Source organism: Pseudophryne corroboree, chromosome 3, assembly GCF_028390025.1.
Source record: "Pseudophryne corroboree isolate aPseCor3 chromosome 3, aPseCor3.hap2, whole genome shotgun sequence".
NCBI classification, from domain to species: Eukaryota; Metazoa; Chordata; class Amphibia; order Anura; family Myobatrachidae; genus Pseudophryne; species Pseudophryne corroboree.
In genome coordinates, this window is record NC_086446.1 from 749470868 (window position 1) to 749489961 (window position 19094).

General features: G+C 47.0%; 1 protein-coding gene across 7 annotated transcripts in view; it reads left to right on the forward strand.

Annotated features, from left to right (window-relative positions):
• Positions 1 to 16837, forward strand: part of MORN4 (MORN repeat containing 4) — a 35942-nt gene extending 19105 nt beyond the window's left edge. For 3 of the 7 annotated variants that reach the window (XM_063962328.1, XM_063962330.1, XM_063962327.1), the window contains exons 4-6: positions 11724 to 11833; positions 13077 to 13186; positions 16255 to 16837. In XM_063962328.1, the coding sequence (XP_063818398.1) occupies positions 11724 to 11833; positions 13077 to 13186; positions 16255 to 16401 (367 nt within the window). In that variant the 3' untranslated portion in view covers positions 16402 to 16837. Of the gene's footprint in view, positions 1 to 11723; positions 11834 to 13076; positions 13362 to 14268 lie in introns of those variants that run through there. The other 4 variants (XM_063962332.1, XM_063962333.1, XM_063962331.1 and 1 more) reach the window with 4 other exon arrangements.
• The last annotated feature ends 2257 nt before the right edge of the window (positions 16838 to 19094 follow it).

Below are 19094 nucleotides of genomic sequence, written 5' to 3' on the forward strand. Positions count from 1 at the left end.
GGCAATGGCAGAAGTTGCAAGGATTCTTCGCTGGGCGGAAAATCATGTGATAGCACTGTCAGCAGTGTTCATTCCGGGAGTGGACAACTGGGAAGCAGACTTCCTCAGCAGACACGACCTCCACCCGGGAGAGTGGGGACTTCACCCAGAAGTCTTCCACATGATTGTGAACCGTTGGGAAAAACCAAAGGTGGACATGATGGCGTCCCGCCTCAACGAAAAACTAGACAGGTATTGCGCCAGGTCAAGGGACCCTCAGGCAATAGCTGTGGACGTTCTGGTAACACCGTGGGTGTACCAGTCAGTGTATGTGTTCCCTCCTCTGCCTCTCATACCCAAGGTACTGAGAATCATAAGAAGGAGAGGAGTAAGGACTATACTCGTGGCTCCGGATTGGCCAAGAAGGACTTGGTACCCGGAACTTCAAGAGATGCTCACAGAGGACCCGTGGCCTCTACCTCTAAGAAGGGACCTGCTCCAGCAGGGACCCTGTCTGTTCCAAGACTTACCGCGGCTGCGTTTGACGGTATGGCGTTTGAACGCCGGATCCTGAAGGAAAAAGGCATTCCGGATGAAGTCATCCCTACCCTGATCAAAGCCAGGAAGGATGTAACCGTACAGCATTATCACCGTATTTGGCGTAAATATGTTGCGTGGTGCGAGGCCAGGAAGGCCCCTACAGAGGAATTTCAACTGGGTCGTTTCCTGCATTTCCTGCAAACAGAACTGTCTATGGGCCTAAAATTAGGGTCCATTAAGGTTCAAATTTCGGCCCTGTCGATTTTCTTCCAGAAAGAACTGGCTTCAGTTCCTGAAGTTCAGACGTTTGTCAAGGGGGTACTGCATATACAGCCTCCTTTTGTGCCTCCAGTGGCACCTTGGGATCTCAATGTAGTTTTGGGGTTCCTAAAATCACATTGGTTTGAACCACTCACCACTGTGGACTTAAAATATCTCACATGGAAAGTGGTAATGCTGTTGGCCCTGGCTTCAGCCAGGCGTGTCTCAGAATTGGCGGCTTTATCCTATAAAAGCCCTTACCTAATTTTTCATACGGACAGGGCAGAATTGAGGACTCGTCCTCAATTTCTCCCTAAGGTGGTTTCAGCGTTTCACTTGAACCAGCCTATTGTGGTACCTGCGGCTACTAGGGACTTGGAGGACTCCAAGTTGCTGGACGTAGTCAGGGCCCTGAAAATATGTTTCCAGGACGGCTGGAGTCAGAAAATCTGACTCTGTTTATCCTGTATGCACCCAACAAGCTGGGTGCTCCTGCTTCTAAGCAGACTATTGCTCGTTGGATTTGTAGTACAATTCAGCTTGCACATTCTGTGGCAGGCCTGCCACAGCCAAAATCTGTAAAAGCCCATTCCACAAGGAAGGTGGGCTCATCTTGGGCGGCTGCCCGAGGGGTCTCGGCTTTACAACTTTGCCGAGCTGCTACTTGGTCAGGGGCAAACACGTTTGCTAAATTCTACAAATTTGATACCCTGGCTGAGGAGGACCTGGAGTTCTCTCATTCGGTGCTGCAGAGTCATCCGCACTCTCCCGCCCGTTTGGGAGCTTTGGTATAATCCCCATGGTCCTTACGGAGTTCCCAGCATCCACTAGGACTTACCGATAATTCTATTTCTCGTAGTCCGTAGTGGATGCTGGGCGCCCATCCCAAGTGCGGATTGTCTGCAATACTTGTACATAGTTATTGTTACAAAAATCGGGTTATTATTGTTGTGAGCCATCTTTTCAGAGGCTCCTCTGTTATCATGCTGTTAACTGGGTTCAGATCACAGGTTGTACGGTGTGATTGGTGTGGCTGGTATGAGTCTTACCCGGGATTCAAAATCCTTCCTTATTGTGTACGCTCGTCCGGGCACAGTATCCTAACTGAGGCTTGGAGGAGGGTCATAGGGGGAGGAGCCAGTGCACACCAGGTAGTCCTAAAGCTTTACTTTTGTGCCCAGTCTCCTGCGGAGCCGCTATTCCCCATGGTCCTTACGGAGTTCCCACCATCCACTACGGACTACGAGAAATAGAATTATCGGTAAGTAAATTCTTATTTTCTGATAGTACCCCAGGTACCACAAAAAAGGGTATTATGTTCGGTGAGAAAAAACTACCAGTAGTTTTTCCTGCATCTGAGGAATTAAATGAGGTGTGTGAGGAAGCCTGGACTTCCCCCGATAAGAAATTGATAATTTCTAAACGGTTATTGGCAGCGTACCCTTTCCCGCCAGAGGATAGGTCACGTTGGGAAACGTCCCCTAGGGTAGATAAAGCGCTTACACGTTTATCAAAACTGGTGGCACTACCGTCTCCGGATACGGCCGCCCTAAAGGATCCTGCTGATAGGATTCCCTGTCGGATAATATTGATACCCTGTATAGGGACACTATTTTGCTGACAGTAGAGCATATAAAGGACGCTGTCTTATACATGCGTGATGCACAGAGGGATATTTGCCGGCTGGCATCAAAAATAAGCGCAATGTCCATTGCCGCCAGAAGTGGGTTATGGACTCGGCAGTGGTCAGGTGATGCCGATTCAAAAAGGCACATGGAAGTTTTGCCTTATAAGGGGGTGGAACTGTTTGTGGATGGTCTTTCAGACCTCGTTTCCACAGCTACGGCTGGGAAATCGACATTTTTGCCACAGGCTACCCCACAGCAAAAGAAGGCACCGTATTATCAAGTACAGTCCTTTCGGCCCCATAAACACGAGGGCTCGAGGCGCATCCTTTCTGCCGAGAGGCAAAGGTAGAGGGAAAAAGCTGCAGCATACAGCCAGTTCCCAAGAGCAAAAGTCTTCCCCCGCGTCCGGTAAGTCCACAGCATGACGCTGGGGCTTCACAGGCGGATCCGGGTACGGTGGGGGCCCGTCTCAGAAATTTCAGCACACAGTGGGCTCTCTCACAGGTGGATCCCTGGGCCCTTCCAGTAGTATCTCAGGGGTACAGGCTGGAATTCGAGACATCCCCCCCCCCCCCCCCCCCCCCCCCCCCCTCCCGCGCCGTTTTCTAAAATCTGCCTTACCAGCAACTCCCTCTGCCAGGGAGGCAGTGTTGGTGGCTATCCAAAAACTGTATTCACAGCAAGTGATTGTCAAGGTACCCCTTCTTCAGCAAGGGAAGGGTTACTATTCCACAATGTTTGTGGTACCGAAACCGGACGGTTCGGTGAGACCCATCTTAAATTTAAAATCCTTGAACACTTATATCAAAAGGTTCAAGTTCAAGATGGAATCGCTCAGGGCGGTTATTGCGAGCCTGGACGAGGGGGATTACATGGTCTCTCTGGACATCAAGGATGCCTACCTGCATGTCCCCATTTACCCTCCTCACCAGGAGTACCTCAGATTTGTGGTACAGGACTGTCACTATCAGTTCCAGACGCTGCCGTTTGGGTTATCCACGGCACCGAGGGTCTTTACCAAGGTAATGGCCGAAATGATGATACTCCTTCGCAAGAAGGGAGTTTTAATTATCCGTACTTGGACGATCTCCTGATAAAGGCGAGGTCCAAGGAACAGTTGGTAGTGGGGGTAGCACTTTCTCGGGAAGTGCTACAACAGCACGGCTGGATTCTCAATATTCCAAAGTCACAGCTGGTCCCGACGACACGTCTTCTGTTCCTGGGAATGATTCTGGACACAGACCAGAAAAAAGTGTTTCTTCCAGTGGAAAAAGCCGAGGAGTTGTCATCTCTAGTCAGAGACCTCCTAAAACCGGGACAGGTGTCGGTACATCAATGCACACGAGTCCTGGGAAAAATGGTAGCTTCGTACGAAGCAATTCCATTCGGAAGGTTCCACGCAAGGACTTTCCAGTGGGACCTGTTGGACAAATGGTCCGGGTCCCATCTCCAGATGCAACAGCGGATAACCCTGTCGGCAAGGACCAGGGTGTCGCTGCTGTGGTGGCTGCAGAGGGCTCATCTACTAGAGGTCCGCAGATTCGGAATACAGGACTGGGTCCTGGTGACCACGGATGCCAGCCTTCGGGGCTGGGGCGCAGTCACACAGGGAAGAAATTTCCAAGGACTGTGGTCAAATCAGGAGATTTCGCTTCACATAAATATTCTAGAGCTAAGGGCCATTTACAATGCCCTAAGCCAAGCAAGGCCCCTGCTTCAGAACCAGCCGGTACTGATCCAATCAGACAACATCACGGCGGTCGCCCATGTAAACAGACAGGGCGGCACAAGACTAGGGGCTCTCCTGAGCTTCTAGTAAAGGAAAGTATTTATTAGGTTTTTTATTTTCAGTGAGATCTGCAGGCAACAGACTCACTGCAACGAGGGACTTAGGGGAGAGAAGCGAACCTACCTGCTTGCAGCTAGCTTGGGCTTCTAGGCTACTGGACACCATTAGCTCCAGAGGGATCGAACACAGGCCCAGCCTCGGTCGTCCGGTCCCGGAGCCGCGCCGCCGTCCCCCTTGCAGAGCCAGAAGCATGAAGATCTTCACGGAAATCGGCGGCTGAAGACTCCGGTCTTCATTAAGGTAGCGCACAGCACTGCAGCTGTGCGCCATTGCTCCCTGTGCACACCACATACTCCGGTCACTGATGGGTGCAGGGCGCTGGGGGGGGGCGCCCTGGGCAGCAATTAGAGTACCTTAAAGTGGCTAATCACACATAATATAGCCTAAGAAGCTATATATGTGTAAAATACCCCTGCCACATTATTATTATAAGAGCGGGAGAAGTCCGCCAAAAAAGGGGCGGGGCCATCTCCCTCAGCACACTGGCGCCATTTCCTCTCACAGCTCCGCTGGAAGGACGCTCCCCAGGCTCTCCCCTGCAGTTTCCAGGCTCAATAGGGTAAAAAAGAGAGGGGGGGGCACTAAATTTAGGCGCAAATACTATATATATATATATATATATATATATATATATATATATATATATATATATATATATATATATATATATATATATATATATATATATAGCGGCTATAGGGTAAATCACTTGTGTAGTGTAACTCCCTGCATTATATAGCACTGTGGTGTGTGCTGGCATACTCTCTCTCTGTCTCCCCAAAGGACTTTGTGGGGTCCTGTCCTCAGTCAGAGCATTCCCTGTGTGTGTGCGGTGTGTCGGTACGGCTGTGTCGACATGTTTGATGAGGAGGCTTATGTGGAGGCGGAGCAGGTGCCGATAAATGTGATGTCGCCCCCTGCGGGGTCGACACCTGAGTGGATGGATATGTGGAAGGAATTACGCGACAGTGTCAACTCCTTACATAAAAGGTTTCACGACATAGCAGATGTGGGACAGCCGGCTTCTCAGCCCGTGCCTGCCCAGGCGTCTCAAAAGCCATCAGGGGCTCAAAAACGCCCGCTACCTCAGATGGCTGACAGATGTCGACACGTATACTGACTCCAGTGTCGACGACGATGAGACTAGTGTACATTCCAACAGAGCCACCCGTTACATGATTACGGCAATGAAAAATGTGTTGCACATTTCTGACATTAACCCAGGTACCACAAAAAAAAAAAAGGGTATTATGTTTGGGGAGAAAAAGCAACCAATGGTTTTTCCCCCATCTGGGTTGAATGAAGTGTGTGAATGGTCTTCCCCCGATAAGAAATTAGTGATTTCTAAAAAGTTACTAATGGCGTACCCTTTCCCGCCAGAGGACAGGATACGTTGGGAGACATCCCCTAGGGTGGATAAAGCGCTCACACGCTTGTCAAAAAAGGTGGCACTACCGTCTCAGGATATGGCCGCCTTAAAGGAGCCTGCGGATAGAAAGCAGGAGGCTATCCTGAAGTCGGTATATACACACTCAGGTATTATACTGAGACCGGCTATTGCTTCAGCATGGATGTGCGGTGCTGCTGCTGCGTGGTCAGATTCCCTGTCTGATAACATTGATACCCTCGACAGGGACACTATATTGCTAACCATAGAGCATATTAAAGACGCAGTCTTATACATGAGAGATGCACAGAGGGATATTTGCCGGCTGGCATCTAGAATTAATGCAATGTCCATTTCTGACCAGGAGAGGATTGTGGACTCGGCAGTGGACAGGTGATGCAGATTCTAAAAGGCACATGGAGGTTTTGCCTTACAAAGGTGAGGAATTGTTTGGGGACGGTCTCTCGGACCTCGTTTCCACAGCAACAGCTGGGAAGTCGACATTTTTACCCCATGTTCCCTCACAGCCAAAGAAAGCACCGTATTATCAGGTACAGTCCTTTCAGCCCCAGAAAGGCAAGCGGGTTAAAGGCGCGTCCTTTCTGCCCAGAGGCAGAGGTAGAGGGAAAAAGCTGCACCATACAGCCACTTCCCAAGAACAAAAGTCCTCTCCCGCTTCCTCTAAGTCCACCGCATGACGCTGGGGCTCCACAGGCGGAGCCAGGTGCGGTGGGGGCCCGTCTCCGGAACTTCAGCGACCAGTGGGCTCGCTCACGGGTGGATCCCTGGATTCTACAAGTGGTATCTCAGGGGTACAAGCTGGAATTCGAGACGTCTCCCCCTCGCCGTTTCCTCAAATAAGCCTTGCCAACAGCTCCCCCAGACAGGGAGGCAGTGCTGGAGGCGATTCACAAGCTGTATTCTCAGCATGTGATAATCAAGGTACCCCTCCTTCAACAAGGCCGGGGTTACTATTCTACAATGTTTGTGGTACCGAAACCAGACTGTTCGGTGAGACCCATTCTAAAATTGAAATCCTTGAACACTTATATACGAAGGTTCAAGTACAAAATGGAATCGCTCAGGGCGGTTATTGCAAGCCTGGACGAAGGGGATTACATGGTATCACTGGACATCAAGGATGCTTACCTGCATGTCCCCATTTACCCTCCTCACCAGGAGTACCTCAAAATTGTGGTACAGGACTGTCATTACCAATTCCAGACGTTGTCGTTGGTCTGTCCCCGGCACCGAGGGTATTTACCAAGGTAATGGCCGAAATGATGTTACTCCTTCGAAAAAAGGGAGTTATAATTATCCCGTACTTGGACGATCTCCTTATAAAGGCGAGGTCCAGGGAGCAGTTGTTCGTCGGAGTAGCACTATCTCGGGAAGTGCTACAACAGCACGGCTGGATTCTGAATATTCCAAAGTCGCAGCTGGTTCCTACGACGCGTCTACTGTTCCTGGGTATGGTTCTGGACACAGAACAAGAAAAAGGGTTTCTCCCGGAGGAGAAGGCCAAGGAGTTGTCATCTCTAGTCAGAGACCTCCTAATACAAATACAGGTGTCGGTGCATCAATGCACGCGAGTCCTGGGAAAGATGGTAGCTTCTTACGAAGAAATTCCATTCGGTACGTTCCATGCAAGGATCTTCCAGTGGGATCTGTTGGATAAGTGGTCCGGGTCGCATCTTCAGATGCATCGGCTGATAACCCTGTCTCCAAGGGCCAGGGTGTCGCTGTTGTGGTGGCTGCAGAGTGCTCATCTTCTAGAGGGCCGCAGATTCGGCATACAGGACTGGGTCCTGGTGACCACAGATGCCAGCCTTCGAGGCTGGGGGGCAGTCACACAGGGAAGAAACTTCCAAGGACTATGGTCAAGTCAGGAGACTTCCCTACACATAAATATTCTGGGACTAAGGGCCATTCACAATGCCCTAAGTCAGGCTAGACCCCTGCTTCAACACCAGCCGGTGCTGATCCAGTCAGACAACATCATGGCGGTCGCCCATGTAAACCAGCAGGGCGGCACAAGAAGCAGGATGGTGATGGCAGAAGCCACAAGGATTTTCCGATGGGCGGAAAATCACGGGTTAGCACTGTCAGCAGTGTTCATTCCCGGAGTGGACAACTGGGAAGCAGACTTTCTCAGCAGGCACGACCTCCACCCGGGAGAGTGGGGACTTCATCCAACTTTGCCGAGCTGTTACTTGGTCGGGTTCAAACATTTTTGCAAAAGTATACAAGTTTGATACCCTGGCTGAGGAGGACCTTGAGTTTGCTCATTCGGTGCTGCAGAGTCATCCGCACTCTCCCGCCCGTTTGGGAGCTTTGGTATAATCCCCATGGTCCTTACGGAGTTCCCAGCATCCACTAGGACGTCAGAGAAAATAAGAATTTACTCACCGGTAAATCTATTTCTCGTAGTCCGTAGTGGATGCTGGGCGCACGTCCCAAGTGCGGATTGTCTGCAATACTTGTATATAGTTATTGCCTAACTAAAGGGTTATTGTTATGAGCCATCTGTTAGGGAGGCTCAGATATATTTCATACTGTTAACTGGGTATAATATCACGAGTTATACGGTGTGATTGGTTTGGCTGGTATGAGTCTTACCCGGGATTCCAAATCCTTTCCTTATTGTGTCAGCTCTTCCGGGCACAGTATCCTAACTGAGGTCTGGAGGAGGGTCATAGAGGGAGGAGCCAGTGCACACCAGGTAGTCCTAAAGCTTTCTTTAGTTGTGCCCAGTCTCCTGCGGAGCCGCTATTCCCCATGGTCCTTACGGAGTTCCCAGCATCCACTACGGACTACGAGAAATAGATTTACCGGTGAGTAAAATCTTATTTTCTCGTAGTCCGTAGTGGATGCTGGGCGCCCATCTCAAGTGCGGATTGTCTGCAATACTTGTGTATATAGTTATTGCCTAACTAAAGGGTTATTGTTTTGAGCCATCTATTCGAGAGGCTCAGTTGTTGTTCATACTGTTAACTGGGTATAGTATCACGAGTTGTACGGTGTGATTGGTGTGGCTGGTATGAGTCTTACCCGGGATTCCAAATCCTTTCCTTATTGTGTCAGCTCTTCCGGGCACAGTTTCCCTAACTGAGGTCTGGAGGAGGGGCATAGAGGGAGGAGCCAGTGCACACCAGGTAGTCCTAATTCTTTCTTAGAGTGCCCAGTCTCCTTCGGAGCCCACTATTCCCCATGGTCCTTACGGAGTTCCCAGCATCCACTGTGGACTACGAGAAATAGAATTACCGGTGAGTAAATTCTTATTTATTTATTTTTGGTTTTAATATTTTTCGTATGTACTTTTAACATTACCCCATACTTGTAAAATTTTATCCCACCTTTTTTATAAATTAAAATTAATTTTATCTGAACGTATCCTGCCACTTCTTCGTAATTAATCTAAATCCATTAGACACCGTTGGTCGCTGGCGCCCCCATCCCCCGTTTCCACATTTAAATCCTAGGTAGCTTATCCCTGCCTAAATCTGCTTGGAGGCTAGCTGACACCTTATATCTATTAAGGAGTGTCTACGGTTGCGTCTATTACAGGTTGAGTATCCCATATCCAAATATTCCGAAATACGGAATATTCCGAAATACGGACTTTTTTGAGCGAGCGTGAGATAGTGAAACCTTTGTTTTTTGATGGCTCAATGTACACAAACTTTGTTTAATACACAAGGTTATTCAAAATATTGCATTAAATGACATCCAGACTGTGTGTTTAAGGTGTATATGAAACATAAATGAATTGTGTGAATGTACACACACTTTGTTTAATGCACAAAGTTATAAAAAATATCAGCTAAAATGACCTTCAGGCTGTGTGTATAAGGTGTATATGAAACAGAAATGCATTCTGTGCTTAGATTTAGGTCCCATCACCATGATATCTCATTATGGTATGCAATTATTCCAAAATACGGAAAAATCCGATATCCAAAATTCCTCTGGTCCCAAGCATTTTGGATAAGGGATACTCAACCTGTATTATAACCCTATATACACTCTACTCACATAAGCCGTTGGCGCCGTACTACCACTATTTCACTCAAAATGTATGTATGTGTGTGTGTGTATGTATGTATGTATATATATATATATATATATATATATATATATATGTATATATATGTATGTATATATATATATATATATATATATATATATATATATATATATATATATATATAATTTTTTTTTTTTTTTTTTTTTTTTAATAGACCCTAATGGGTATTTACTAACATTGCTCAAAGATCCAAATCAGCATGTAAACAATAATAGCCACTCTTTTCACTTGTTTTCATTGTGTTATTTGTACTAAAGAGATAAAAGCTGTTTGGATGTAGTTTAAATGCTGATTTTGCCCTTCCAGCAATGTGAGTATATTACGTTTATTGTAATTTCATTCTTATATAATCTGCTGGTAGCCCTGTTCATTTGGAATTGGTGTATCTTCTCTAAAATGTAATGTGAAACTGGAAACGCCAAAATGCTTTTATAACATGGTAAATCTGTAATAATGTATATAGTTACATAGTATCTAAGGTTGAAAAAAGACAATTGTCCATCAAGTTCAACCTATTTGTGGTCTCCTATGCAGTATTATTTTATAGTTACTCTAAAAAGGTATATAATGCATGACTATGCACCATAACCCTGGATATCCTTATCCATTAGGAATTTATCTAACCCATTCTTAAAGGTGTTGACCGAGTCCGACATTACAACTCCCTCAGGCAGGGAATTCCATACACGTACTAGTGAAGGCAATGGGGTATATTCAATTCAAGTTGGATCCTTTCCGACAAAGCAGTATTCAATGAGGCCAAATCCGACTGTTGGATCTGAGCCGCGACGGACCATTAGCCACCGTTGAGGGGGAAACGGGAGTCCGGAGGAGGTGCTGCTGCTGAGCCACGCCGGACCGTCGGCCACCGTTGAGGGGGAAACGGGAGTCCGGAGGAGGTGCTGCCGCTGGGAGCAGAGAGGCTGCTTCGGGCGCCGCCACGCCGCAGTGGAAGGGGAGGAGGTAGGAGGTATCCGCATAGCCCGCCTTCTCTACCTACTAATCCTCCCCCCGTCCCAACACCACTCAAAACATGTCCCCGCTCCCCCGTCTCATCTCCTCAATCCGACTTTTTTTAAAGTCTGATTGAGATGGTTTGAAACAGGGCCAAAACCTGTCGAATTTGGCTGCGTTTCCAACAAAAGCATGTGAATCCGCGGCTTTTCCGCTGATCCACGTGGTTTCCCACAAGTCTGGGATTCCCGACTTGTCGGGAAAAAAACAGCCCCTATTGAATAGGTCGGAACCCCTTCAGACCTAAATCAGTCGGAAACTGCCGTCTTTCCGACAAGACGGCAGTTTCGACTTCAATTGAACATACCCAATGTGTAGATTTCAGGCCTTCTATCCAGTGCCCAGGTAATCTGTAGATGCTGCAGCTAGGGAAGGGGGCATCTAGTGATGCTCAGTGGATTTGCAGCAAGAATAAGTCTAATAGGCCCTACACATTACGCGATGTGCCGCCGAGGTGCCCGACGGGCGACCCGACGGCGGGGGAGCAGTGACGGGGGGAGTGAAGTTTTTTCACTCCCCCCGTCACCCAGCGCCGTAGACGTGCAGGCAAATATGGACGATCTCGTCCATATTGGCCTGCATGCACAGCCGACATGGCACCAGCGATGAACGAGCGCGGGGCCGCGCATCGTTCATCGCTGGTGCCTCCACACTGCACGATATGAACGTTATCTCGTTCATTAATGAACGAGATCGTTCATATCGTGCAGTGATGTCGGCCAGTGTGTAGGGCTCATTAGTGTGTGCAATTTTCAGGTGACAGAATTCCTGGGTTTTACAGTTCACTTGTGAAAATACACTATCAGTTCTTGAAAGCACCTGGTGGTGGCGCTATTGCTATTGAAATTATAATTGCTACTGGATGAAAAGACGACTCATCCCTTATGCTGCTTTCCTAATGCTTTTGAGTATTTTTGCTATTTTATGTTAATTCGGTTTGCCACAGTAATCGTATTGTTTTCCCTCTGTGCTAATAAGGTACGAAGGGGAGTTCGTTCAAGGAAAATTCCAGGGCACAGGTGTATTCACTCGCTATGACAACATGAAGTTTGAGGGAGAGTTTAAAGGGGGCCGGGTTGATGGTTACGGTAAGTTTGATCTTGTACTGGTCTGAAATGTATCAAGCTGCTTCCTCGTGGTCTTTTAAATAGGAGCGGTATGTATTACCACCGCACGGGATGCCGAATGTCAGTACACCGATATCTGCATCCTGAGCGGTAGAATGCTGGCAGGGGGGGGCGAGCGCAACTAAGCCCCTTGGGGGCTCGGTGGCGCACTAAGCTCGCCTCAGGTTCTATTCTCCCTCTATGGGTGTCGTGGACACCCATAGAGGGGGAATCGCCTACCTTGACGGTATTCCGGCGGCGGTATGGTGCCCCCATCGGGATCCCGGCGTCAGCATTGCGACAGGCGGGATCCCAATGAGCGGTATGCAAATTTGTTAGCAGTTGGGCAAGACCATGTGCACTGCAGGGGTGGCAGATGTAACGTGCAGAGAGAGTTAGATTTGGGTGGGGTGTGTTCAAACTGAAATCTAAATTGCAGTGTAAAAAGAAAGCAGCCAGTATTTACCCTGCACAGAAACAAAATAACCCACCCAAATCTAACTCGCGCACATGTTACATCTGCCCCCACCTGCAGTGCATATGGTTTTGCCCATCTGCTAACAAATTTGCTGCTGCAATCAGGTCTTAATTACCCCCATAGTCCAGGTTTTAGGGATATCCCTGCTTGTGCACAAATGGTATAACCCAGGCATGTTCAAACTGCGGCCCTCCAGCTGTTGAGAAACTACACATCCCAGCATGCCCTGACACAGCTTTAGCATTCTTTGACAGCAAAACTGTGTCAGGGCATGCTGGGATATGTAGTTTCACAACAGCTGGAGGGCCGCAGTTTGGACATGCCTGGTATAACCAAACTGACTGAGGTGCTAATTAAGTCACCTGTGCCTAAGCATGGATATCCTTAAAACCAGGACTGTTGGAGTGCCTTGAGGACTGCGTTTGGGAATGAATGCCTTAGAGGACTATTATATAGATGTCTGTTCATCATCGGTGACAGGTCCAGAGAATTACCATTCCTTATGACCGTACTGTATGTTGGGCAGTCACTTTACCCCTGTCTGACACTGCACAGTTTCCACATGGTACATAGACTTCTCATGGTCTTACTATATGGTTTGTATAGCTAGTTAGTGTAGTAGTGTCTATTTTATTTTATAAGTTTAGTTCTCCATTATCATTCTCATTGCTAAATAAACGGAATGCGAGCTTACAGCTTTCTGTCCTTTACAGTACATCTGCTTCATTATCTGATTTCCACACACAGGACTGCTGACGTTCTCCGATGGTTCCCACGGCGTTCCAAGGAACGAGGGTCTCTTTGAGAATAACAAGCTGGTAAAGCAAGAGAAGTGCCAAGCGGTGATCCAGCGGGCTGTAAGTGCCTCCAAAGCATCCTGCTGCCTTGCGGTGAACCAAGTGTAGAGGGTCAGGTCACCCTCGCAGGGCCACCGCCATGTCTCCCGTCTCATCCTACAAGTGCACTCACCTGTTCCTTTTTGGCTTGTTTACACTGCTTTCTGGTAAAAGCAGACAAACTGCTGCTTCAGAAGCTCTTTTGTCCAAGGTGTATGTGTATGTGTGTGTGTGTGTGTGTGTGTGTGTGTGTGTGTGTGTGTGTGTGTGTACGATATATGATCGTCAGGAAATGGGACTAGCTGCCGCTTAACCCTTCCAAGTGCAATGGAACTTACACAGTGCCTCTAGACAAAGAGCTGAGACTTGCTTTAGCGTCTTGTAACGGTAAGGATTGATAATAGTATATTCCATTATTAATATATATATCCACACCACTAAAAAAAATCTTTCCACAAAGTATTTTAGGGTTTTACCTTTTTGCACCCATCCGTACAGTCTAAAAGCTGAGAGCAAATCAAAATGCAAGGTATATCTCAGAATAGAGGAGAATATGTACCCTTGCAGAGCCTGGCGTCCATGCGATATAGAGAACTGAGATAGGTTAAAGTTTCTAGTAACGTGGGCATAAAATATTTATTGCGTCAGAATCAAATACACAGAAATAAACGATGGCACCTATTGAGCAATAACTGGGTGCCATTTGCTGACGCAAGGCACCATATGCAAACGGCAAGTAGGTTAAGACAAACCCCACGAATGTTCAGGTAATCGTTGTATGTTGTCATGTTATATGTAGGTCTGTACAGGTCTGATAAAAATGGAACACAGAAATGGGTATGTTACAGAATTAATTATTGCAAACGTTTTTTTCCACATGTTCTAATTCCGTCTGGGCCTGTAGAGTGTAGAGTCCATAGCTTAAGATATATCTGACCGGCTACTAGCCGAGTGGTTGTCGGTTAATTGTGTGGTAGCCAAGGGTGGAAGTTACTGTAAGAAATTTACTTGCAGGCACAGAGTTCATTAGGACATGCATATGTTTGGTCAAATTAAAGAAGTCCTCAATCCTTGTATTTTTTTTTTTTTTTTTTTTTTACCAGTTTATTCCCCACCTTCCCCAGACACCATCCTTGGTGGAAGCGGGGCATTAACTAATGGATATCCTGGCCTGCAACAATTGATGTGATTCTCCACCACCACCTCCCTTCCCCTCACTGCCTCCTCAACAGTTACTTTTGGCGTTACCGGCAGGAGGATTTTGAATTTTCGGCTCCGGTGACACCTTGTGGATTACGCCCGAATGAATAGAGGGCTACAGACGTTTGCTTATCTTGCAAATGGCTTTGGACCAAAATATGAGATCTGCTCATTTGGCTGATGGGGGTCCTACTGGTAGACACAGGGTTTAGTTCTGTAAATCACATCTCGGATCTCTGAGTATGTGATGCACTGCAAGATACATTTATATGGATCTGTCAGGGAGAAATTAGAACAGGACACTTCTGCTGATCAATGTGGAGGTTAATACCAGGTATAGAGACTTGTTAAAAAGAAAACAATAGGCGTTTTGCAAAGCATTATTATTGCGTGCCTGGTGAGACGTTTATCTGTCTACACAGTGAAGGTCTGCCAAGAGACACCTGGTGGGAGTGACGTGTAATCGTCTCACTAAGTGTGCATTTGTTAGACGGGTTGAATGTATGTGTCTTCGATCACTGTCCTATGTGTATCACATGTGTCGATAACTTATTTCACTTCATTGTTTAATGACCGCTAATTAGCTATTTATTGTATTGCATGTGTTTAGACTCTGCCAAAACCTACTGTTACCCTGTTAAATACTGTATGGGCTATTTATGTGCAAAATGAATGAGAGCTCCGCGTTCCGTCACCACCGCTGACCGCACAAGCTACGGTATTGGCAGTTGGTTTGATAATCATAGTGAGTTAAAGAAGAAGAAATGTCACAAGGTTTATTAGTGAAATGTTCTACTAAAAAAAAAAAAAATCCAAGAATTACAAAAATGTCGATAATGTTTGTGTCTGATACAGTGTAACAAGGACCTCTGTACAGATCATTGCTGGGGTGTGTCAGACATATTGCCTAATGTACTAGCAGGAAAGGACCAAAGACTGACTGTATATAGTTGCAGAATATACTGTATAATTTTACGCAAACAAATCGCTAGCTAAATTCTTTAAGGTGCTAATTTGTCCTTAAATATGTACATTTATATTTTTTTAAATATTTGAAGGGTTGGTTTTTTGTTTTTTTATTTTGTTAGACTGATCCAAAGTAATATACTCCCCCTCCCCCGCATAATGCGACGCATTTATGTACATGCAGTCTTGGGACGAGCAGTGCTAGTAGTATAATTTAAACTGCAGCTATATAATGTTACCTGTATGTCAGCCGGTTGCGGCTTATTTAATACACTACAATCCCATAATGACCAATGAAACTGTAGGTATTATTTTTCACCTGCAGTCTAGAAAATCAAAGCCAGGAGCTGAATTATGTGCATTACATGTACTATAGCCCGATGTCGTCCAAAAAGCCCAATAGAGGTAATTGAACAACAAATGATACAGAGTGTAACGAGATGATATTCTGAATGCATTGAGCGAAAGCAACACTTGGAAAGGGGAGATGGCAGAAGTGCGGCAAGAGACCGCCATTATATGCTATGTATTAAACCCATTTATAATTTCATTACTTATTAAAATTTAATGGAGGGCAAGGATTGCAAATGGGCTTATGTTTTTACAATTCAGGGAACGTGGCCAGTTGCTGCAGCATTTGACATGCGTCACGAATCCTCCAGAACAAAGGACATAGCAACATGATATTACCGAGCCCCCAGTTTTCCGTACCGCCGCGGTTTCGCTGAATCGGTTATGGGTGGAATTTCAATCTCGCATCTACTTTTTTATTTTTGCATGTGATTCTGAGAATCTCCGGCGGCAACATGAAGCTCTTTCCTGTACATAGAGCCTTAGGGTTATCTGCCTTAAGTATCATCAAGTGTGATGAAATCTAATCAGTTTTGTGTGTGATTAACACTGCAGCATTGTGTTACTAACAGATGATGATTTCCCCAAGAGTTGCTGAGAATGGATTCAGTAGCATGGCTCCTGTGCTTCCGGGGGGGGCGTCTAGCAATTCTGAATGTGTAGTCCATTCATCTACAAGGGGCCTATTTATTAAAGTACTTTTGTGGCATATGCCCTGAAGACACCCATCTTTAAGATGTAAGAAGGAAGGACCGCAGCAGCTATCTGCCACCGTCCCCCTATGTCGGACTACAGCCGCATTCCCCATAGTTTACATTGAATCAAAGAGCTGTAGACATACGGGTGTAACTGACCTTGGAAATGACCCCTGTACAGAGAACTGGGCATCTTTCGGGAGCAGTATTCCAAGCAATGGGGTCATCAATGTATTGAGAAGTTGGGATGTAAATATAATTATCCGTGAAGAGATAATGCAATATTTGCTGTGGTCATCTCTTGCTTAATGTATTTGCATAGTTTAATATCCACTTACAGTCTATGAATGTCTAAAGTACACTAAAATATCTGTCTGTATTGAGAATCGTGCCTTGGCTGTCACATGTCTGAGTTCTACTATACTTGAAATGAAGTTGACATTAAAGTTAAATACTCCTCTCTCGGTGTCTCTGTAACCTCCATATATGTCTCTCGGTGTCTTTGTAACCTCATATATGTTATTGTGTGATTCTGTCGCTCGCTGTATGTATATATGAGGCTTGGACTACAGGTGCCTCTCTGCCTGATGTGGATCATCCGGTTTCTTGCTGAGACTTCTGGTACCACAACATCTGGACAGACACGAGGTGCCTACGGTTGGTATACAGTACAGGATCATGCCTTCAGTAACTTTTAACAAATGATTCTGCTTCCACGTGCCTCTATGAAGGAGTCAGGAGAAAGCTTCTAATTTGCAGCCAGGGGATCTCGTTCACGACGCACTGGATGAGCAGCTCAGGGCATCTTGGTTTTGAACTGGGGTACCTAGATAGTCTACCTTATACATATAAGATTCTCTACCACTCTGCCTAGTTGTAGATGTGAGGTTCAGGACTCACGGAGGATGCCAGGGGATAGTGTAGAAAATCTCAAAAGAGACTAGAGGTCACTGGTGAGTGTATTCAGTCAGATGGTCAACAGTAGCCATGTCGACACTAGAATGGTGACAGACACTGTCGACATCCTTACAATGTTAACATCTGAAATGGTATGTGAAATGAAGATATTCTCAGAATACTGATGGTTGGAGTGGGCAGGTTAGGCACTAGGGAAAGGGGACTTATCCTCTGGTGGCCCCAGCAATGTCATCCGAGTTGTGGTCATGTGACGCTGTGTGGTTTTGAACAGCGGGCGATTGGGTTCAAACTGCGCATGCACCGCAATGCGCAGGTGCGTCGAACGGGTACAAAGCGGATCGCCGCTCAGCGACGGGTTTGTGCAACAGATCTGTTCGCACGGGCGATCACAAGAAGATTGACAGGAATAGGGCGTTTGTGAGTGTCAACTGACCGTTTTCAGGGAGTGTCTGGAAAAATGCAGGCGTGTCCATGTGTTTGCAGCGAGGGTTCCTGACAATTTCTGGTCCCGGACAGGCTGATGTGATCGCAGCGGCTGAGTAAGTCCTGGGCTGCGCAGAGACTGCACAAAATCTGTTTGTGCAGCTCTGCCACACATGCGATTGCACATTTGCACAAAATATACTCCCCCTGTAGACGGCGACTATCTGATCGCAGGGCTGCCAAAATCACTTACTAGCAATCAGGTCTGAATTACCCCCTATGTGTCTGAGAAGCAATAGTTTTCCCTATATCTGCAAAACACTGCATAAATGAGCTGCGGGAACGTCATGATGCCTAAGTTTATTTCTCTTACGTATGCAATAATTAATTCTGTAACTTACCCATTTCTCTTACGTCCTAGAGGATGCTGGGGACTCCGTAAGGACAATGGGGAATAGACGGGCTCCGCAGGAGACATGGGCACTAAAAAGAACTTTAGATATGGGTGTGCACTGGCTCCTCCCTCTATGCCCCTCCTCCAGACCTCAGTTTGATACTGTGCCCAGAGGAGACTGGGTGCATTACAGGGAGCTCTCCTGAGTTTCCTGAAAGAAAAGAATGTTAGGCTCTGCTTCTTAGGCTACTGGACACCATTAGCTCCAAAGGGAGTCGGAACGCAGGTCTCTCCTCGCTGTTCGTCCCGGAGCCGCGCCGCCGTCCTCACAGAGCCGGAAGATAGAAGCCGGGTGAGTATAAGAAGATAGAAGACTTCAGAGGCTGCAGAAGACTTCAGATCTTCACAGAGGTAACGCTGCGCGCCATTGCTCCCACACAGAACACACACGGCAGGTACTGATGGGTGCAGGGCGGGCGCCCTGGGCAGCAATTTACACCTCTAGGACTGGCGAAAATAAGATTTTACTCACCGGTAAATCTATTTCTCTAACGTCCTAGTGGATGCTGGGGACTCCGTCAGGACCATGGGGATTAGCGGCTCCGCAGGAGACAGGGCACAAAAATAAAGCTTTAGGATCAGGTGGTGTGCACTGGCTCCTCCCCCTATGACCCTCCTCCAAGCCTCAGTTAGGTTTTTGTGCCCGTCCGAGCAGGGTGCAATCTAGGTGGCTCTCCTAAAGAGCTGCTTAGAAAAAGTTTTTAGGTTTTTTATTTTCAGTGAGTCCTGCTGGCAACAGGCTCACTGCATCGAGGGACTTAGGGGAGAGAAGTGAACTCACCTGCGTGCAGGATGGATTGGCTTCTTAGGCTACTGGACACCATTAGCTCCAGAGGGAGTCGGAACACAGGTCTCACCCTGGGGTTCGTCCCGGAGCCGCGCCGCCGACCCCCCTTGCAGATGCCGAAGATGGAAGAGGTCC